The following is a 6,690-nucleotide window of genomic DNA, read 5'->3' on the forward strand; positions in this document are numbered from 1 at the left end:
CCCAAAGAAGAGACGATTATCCGTTTGATGTGATGTTCGGTGATCCGGATTGATCCGTTTCACCGTCAGGATTCCGGAGCCGTTTATGTGTTTCGCTTAGTGGTGTAATGGCATGATATGGCCGTGTGGTGGCGATCTGAATAGTTTAGGTTCAAATGTATGACAACCTAGGAAGAACAATACAGGCCGAGGTCTGCGCTCTCTGAGTGCTTTTCTAGTTATTGATGTGATGGATCTCTAGATGTGGACTCTTTTTGCAACATTTCATCGCCATAGTAAAAGACACTCAGCAAAGACTTTTCAGTGGTACATGGATCCATGAAAGCCCACGAAAGCGAAAAAAAAAATTTGTTGTCCATGACAAAAGACTAATTTATGTTTTTAAATGAATAATCTGTTTGAATGCATCGTTAGATTTTCTTTTTCCCCTGTATTTACCAGACTTCCAGCATGGACCAGACCTTCAGTTTTGAAACTTCTCTGGTCAGCTTAAAGGTTTTGCAATGACCTGAAGGAAACTTTTAGACATGGGTTGATGTAGTTTTTTCATATTTTGTTCCGTTTCTACGCACATGTACAATATTGTTTCTCTTGGCCGTATATCCATATGTGTATATAAATGTATAATATACATTCCTGGAACCATTTCTTTTTTGGAAAATGTCTGCATGGAAAATAAGCCAATAAGTAATCAGGAAGGTTGGTAATGCATCCTTCAGGACAGTATATTGACTCCATATTTTCATTTAGAAATATTTCATTTAATATTTTCCATTTAGAAACCTTTGGGGTGGCATTCAGTAAGTTCTGTGAGCTCTCACAAGGCATGCAACAGGACTAGAAAGACTAGCCCATCAGGAAGAACAGGGCTGAACTCTTGGACCTGTATTAGAAGTTTAATTCCTATATGCCATAGCACCTAAAGATTTTATTACATACTGTATGTTGTGGTGTTGCAAACACACCATGGTGGAGTAATATTACCGTGTGTTAGAAATGTATTGCATGTGCTCACACACATCATCTGACACTCTGATGCATATGATGGAAGTACGAGTTTCAAAACGGTACTCATCACACGTGAGTAGCTTATGTAAACACAAGAAAAGCTGACCGAAACATTTCTCAAGTTTTACAAGAAACCCTTAGTTTGTGCATAAATGTATATTCATTTTTGTATAAATCATATTTTAACCAAGCTAAACTCTAAGGGTTCTTACAGAGTCAATGCAAGCAACGTTATGCTGGATTTCCACACAACATACATTTTGCCTCGCTCTTATTGAAAATGCATGGGGAAGAGAACTCACTTGGGCTGAGCAAAATGAACGTGATTTCTCTAATTCAAATCAACTATTGTACTTCAATTAACATCCAATTTTAGGCCTATGTTACAGATAATGGTAGAATTTCATGATAAGAGTTTAAACTGCTTGCTAAAACTATATTGCACAACTTAGCAGAAGTCGTGCAATATGCATAACTTAGCAGAAGTTATTTTTCGTTGACCCTGGCATGGGGGAGTGTGCTAGTAACCACACACTCACACGTCTTGCTAAAAGGCAGATAAGATCAGTACCAAGATCAAGTTTTGAAACATCGCTTGTGAGGTAAGAACACTATGCTATATATTATTAACTTTAGTATATTTACACACAAAAACACACAATCACATTATAAAAAGAGATGAACATGGTAGACAATACTTAAAGTGGTAAAAATGTTTATGAGCTCAGTTTATAACTGCTATTTCTTTTCAGGATATAATGGGCAGAGACTCAGGAATAACTGGAAAAAATGTTTCAATGGTCCATGATGAACCTTATGATTATGAATACAATCCTGACCTTGAACCACCTGCTCGTCTGTCTTGTGATGCTCTGTGTGTTTTTGTCCTGACATCAAACATCATCATCTTCATTCTGGGCATTGTGGGAAATGGCCTTGTCATTTGGATCATTGGCGTAAAGACAAAGCGCACGGTCAACTCCTTATGGTACCTGAGCTTGGCAGTGTCTGACTTCTTGTTCTCCACGACTGTCCCTTTCAACGGTGTCTATATGGCAACTGGACATTGGCATTTTGGACATTTCATGTGTAAGTTAATATCTGTGGCCTTCCCCCTTAACATGTACAGCAGCATTTTCCTCCTGCTTGTCATCAGTGTGGACCGATGCATGTGTGTTGTATTTCCTGTGTGGACCCAGAACCACCGGACTCTGAGGAAGTCTTCTGCCATCATCGCCCTGGTCTGGATTGTCTCTACACTGCTAACTCTACCCTCCATTGTCTTTCGTACTACACAGACTATAGAAGATGAGACTACATGCATCCATGATCACGATTCCACTGCATTTTCCCGTAAAAGCACTGCGTTGATTTGTTTTGTATTTGGACTTGCTGTCCCTCTGATGGTCATTGTGATCTGCTACTCTGTTATTACGCTGAAGCTGAGAGCCAATCGTATGATGAGATCCTCCAAGCCCTTTAAGGTGATGACCGCTGTCATAATAACATTTGTGATCTGCTGGCTTCCTTTCCAAATCTTTCAGCTGCTGGAAGTCTACCATGCACTGTATTCTGATACCCTGTTGAAAATAGGTATTCAAGTAACCATCACCATAGCCTATGCCAACAGTTTCATGAACCCAATTTTATATTCATTCATGGGTCAGGACTTCAGGAATAAATGCCTGATGTCTGTTCTTTCAAGGATGGAAAGTGCCTTACAGGAGGAAGGCCGTTCCACAAAAGCAATGTCCATCTCAAAATCAGCTGATGGTTAAAAATAGTCTTTCGTTGTAGAAACAGATTCCTTGGGACCGGCACATAATTGTGACTGATATTGTGATGCTTAAATGCAAGAGAAACACAAGTTATTGATGTGATACATGGATCTCCAGACGTGGACTTTTTTTGCACCATTTCTTCACCATATCAAAGGACACTCAGCAAAGACTTTTCAGTGGTATAAAGGATCCATGAAAGCCCTTATGTTGTGAAAGCAAAAAAAAGTTTGTGACAAAAGACTAATTCATATTTTCAAATGAGTAACCTGTCTATTTGCATGCATTATATTTTCTTTCTCCTCAGTATTGACCAGACTTCCAGTTTTTAAACTTTTCTGGTCAGCTTAAAGGTTTTGGGTCTGTGTATGCTTCGTTCATTTGATATTCAATTGAGAATCCATAATAAAAAAAATAAAAAATTACTTGTCATTTCATTATTTGTTTATGAATGTGATACGAAGAAGCAAATAACGCTTTGTTTTTCAGCCTTTTGATTTCGTGGTCAGATCAAAAGTAGAACATTTAAAAAACGGACTCGGGGCTAACTGATTTTGATATTTATTTTTTTCTGATTGCTGTGACCTGGAAGTCAATTCAAAGTCACTTTCTTGGTCTTTCAGTGCTCAGTGTTGCCAATTTAGCGACTTATTTGTTGTTAGCTTTAGCGACTTTTGGCAATTTTAGCGACAGAAAATATTGTCTGGCAAACGAGAGACTGGGCGACTTGCGCAACTCAGTTTCATTGTTGAATCGTCAGAAAATCATCTCCCTTCTCGTGCCTGTTTTCTTGAACATGCATTCGCCCAAATCGTTGCTCCATGATTATAGAAGTAGCCTAATGATTAGTCTGTAGTAGGCTATTAGGCCATGTTATTGCATGGAAGTAGGCTACAGTGGGTTCCCTTAGACGTGGCCACTTAATTCACGCACATTGAATTGTATTACAACTTATCGCCACGAGGTGGCAGTTTAAGTCCCCTGTAGCTAGTGCCCTATATAGGGCGCTAGCTGTAGCATTGCCCTGGTGTTATGTTTGCCGTTGTTATGGTTGTAGGCCTATGTCTGCTTTTCCCCACCTACTGGTTTCTTTGCGCATGCTCGCGTTTCTCACAACAGCTGCAGGAGTTTTCACGGTTTTCAGGCCGCATTTTATATGCCATCACTACACTACAACCACTCAGACGAAAGACATGTGAAATATAGGCTATAGTCTATTTTAGCAAAAAAGTGGACCACAACTTCATTTACAAGCAGAGCAAGCAATTCAAATTAGAAAAAACTAGATTGGCAGCTGAGGGGACGTTTAAATAGCCTATAGTCTAGGCTAACCATAGTCTTTAGGTTAAATTGTGTATAGCCTATGGTACAGTTATATTCGGACTGGTCTGACAGAAGCAGCAGCTGGCAATGGAAGTCAATAAATAATTTCCGGGGTCACAGCAATCGGGAAAAAATAAATATCAAAATCAATTTTGGCCTAAGTCATTTTTTTAAATGTTCTACTTTTGATCTGACCACGAAATCGAAAGTCTGAAAAACAAAGCGCTATTTGCTTCTTCGTATCACATTTATAAACAATTAATGAAATAACAAGTCATTTTTTGATTTTGGATTCTCAATTGAATATCAAATGAACGAAGCATACACGGACCGTTTTGCAATGGCCTGAGGGAAACTTTTAGACATGACTTGATGTAGTTGTTTCATATATTTGTTCTGTCTTTATGCACATGTACAAATATTGTTTCTCTTTGCCATATATCCATATATGTATGCATAATATATAACATTCCTGGAACCATTTATTTTCTGGAAAATGGTAAATAAGCCACTAAGTCACACACCATGGTGGGGTAATATTTCTATGTGTCAGAAATGTATTGCATGTGCTCACACACGTCATCTGACACTCACTCATGATGCAGAGAGGAAGTACGAGATTCAAAAAGATATTCATCACACATGAGTAGGTTAGCCTATGCAAACACAAGAAAAGCTGACTGAAAAAGTTTGTGATTTACAATAAACCCTCAGTTTGTGCCTAAATGTATCTTAATTTTTGTAATAAATCATGTTTTAATCATGAAGCTAAACTCTCAAGGACACTATCAAGGCATACGTTGATTTTCACAATCAATACAATTTCTTACAAGAAAGATTATTTATTTACTGTTTTTTTTATTATCATTATTATTTATTGATCCGGTGGCGCCACGAGACCTGACACTCCATGCCACCCAAAATGATATCCACACATTTGATTTCGGGTCTGTTCACTCTGAAACAAAGTATATGCTATGAATTAGACGGTTATCTGACAACTGGTGAATCAAATATTTCCTTTACATAAACCTAAAACTAAAAATGTAATACACACTGACAGTCTACACCACAAGTTTATCAACTGAGGTCTTTGTTTTGAGTGATTTACATTGTTAGAGTGGAATAAATGTAAAGTTACTGTCATGATGAAAATTCTTTTATACTAAATATAGCTGATGATAAGAATTCAGTACCTTCCATTGATGTTGGAAAAAGGATACTAATCAGAGCAGCGAACACATAATGTGCAGTGATACTGAACCACGGAATTTACCTTCCACACTTCACGCGAGCGCTGGCAGTCAACGAAATTTCCCAGCTGACAAGCAATGCAGTCAATGTGTGGCTACAAGAGCAAATGATGTTATGTATTTTACCTGCATTGTCTGTAAATTAATGAATAAGCTCAAAATACACATAAATGAGAAGAATTTGAATTGACTTGTGAAGAAACAAGTGTGCATGTGCAAAACATGTAACCTAAGTGATCTGGTAGCATAGGTGTAAATACCATGCCTTCTTTTCTTCATTAAGTTTTTCAAAATATATTTTGATACAAAGGGGCATGCAGACAATGCTTTTATGTCAGCTATGGGATTTAAATAACTGGATACGGGATTTAAAAAGCAGTTTATATTATTATTATTATTATTATTATTACTCACCATTCTGGCCGGCAGTATTTTACACTCCGGTCGATGTTTGAGGTCGCTGTCTCGTCTTTGGCATGTTGTTGGCTTCAACAGTATTCTCAAATTTGTCCCCTAATGAAACAGTAACAGAACACATTAATACATTTTGGACAAACAGTGCACTTACAGAATACATAATGCTGTGATATACAAATGTAGCATACCTTTTCAAGGGTTTCAGAATAGTCCAAATGTTTGTTAGATTTTTTGAATTGTTCATTAGCAAGTCTGATTAGTTGGTTGGTGAGTGTTTTCTCTTCAGGAGAAAGAGAGTCATATCTGTCAGCAGTGACCACCAGGACTGCAGTAGCAAAACACAGAGCTCCTAGCCTGTTCATTGTTGTCCTAGGTGTAGCTTCACAAGATTTCTATGTGTAGCTTCATAAGGTTAGTGTAGTCATCATCTGCCAAATGTTTACAGATCTGCTCAAAGGTTATTGGTTATTCTATGTAATTTGGAATCTGCAAGAACTGTTTTTCTTTTTTTCAGACTTGCTCAAAGGTTACTTGTTGAGCAATTTACAAACATGAGCAGAACATAAACTACAAAACTGCAGTGACACAATGTTGTAACGATATGATCAATTAATAAAATGAGCATGAAACATTTATGCTATGAATTTATTTTATTATTGTTTATGAATATAGGGATTTTTTTCATGGTCCAATGCCTGTATAAGTGCATGTTGCAATACAATCATACTCTCTTATCCCTCTGAACAGAGGTTATACTGTATGTATAGCCAGCCTCTTACAGTCCAGTTCACTCTGTTTTAACCAATGGCAACGTCTTCCATAGTACCGCATTGGTGACAATGGGCAAGCACTCACCTTACCAGATCCATTAAGAAGGTTGAAATGCACAGTGAAGTCTAGAAAATAAGAAT

At 37.6% G+C, this 6,690-nt stretch overlaps 1 protein-coding gene and 1 long non-coding RNA gene across 2 annotated transcripts; one reads left to right on the forward strand and one right to left on the reverse strand.

The window, feature by feature from the left end:
• Window positions 1-1,758: 1,758 nt before the first annotated feature.
• On the forward strand, window positions 1,759-3,193 carry LOC134070032 (chemerin-like receptor 1). The gene has a single exon (XM_062526223.1). The coding sequence runs from the start codon at window positions 1,767-1,769 to the stop codon at window positions 2,784-2,786; it is 1,020 nt and encodes a 339-aa protein (XP_062382207.1). The 5' UTR covers window positions 1,759-1,766; the 3' UTR covers window positions 2,787-3,193.
• Window positions 3,194-4,931: 1,738 nt separating this feature from the next.
• Window positions 4,932-6,220, reverse strand: LOC134070042 (uncharacterized). Its single transcript, XR_009936879.1, has 4 exons — window positions 5,968-6,220; window positions 5,777-5,875; window positions 5,386-5,457; window positions 4,932-5,067 (listed from the first exon to the last, which is right to left on the reverse strand). It is a non-coding gene; the product is annotated as an uncharacterized LOC134070042 (long non-coding RNA).
• Between the last annotated feature and the right edge of the window lie 470 nt (window positions 6,221-6,690).

The sequence above is a fragment of the Sardina pilchardus genome, chromosome 2, assembly GCF_963854185.1.
Source record: "Sardina pilchardus chromosome 2, fSarPil1.1, whole genome shotgun sequence".
In the NCBI taxonomy this organism is placed as follows: domain Eukaryota; kingdom Metazoa; phylum Chordata; class Actinopteri; order Clupeiformes; family Clupeidae; genus Sardina; species Sardina pilchardus.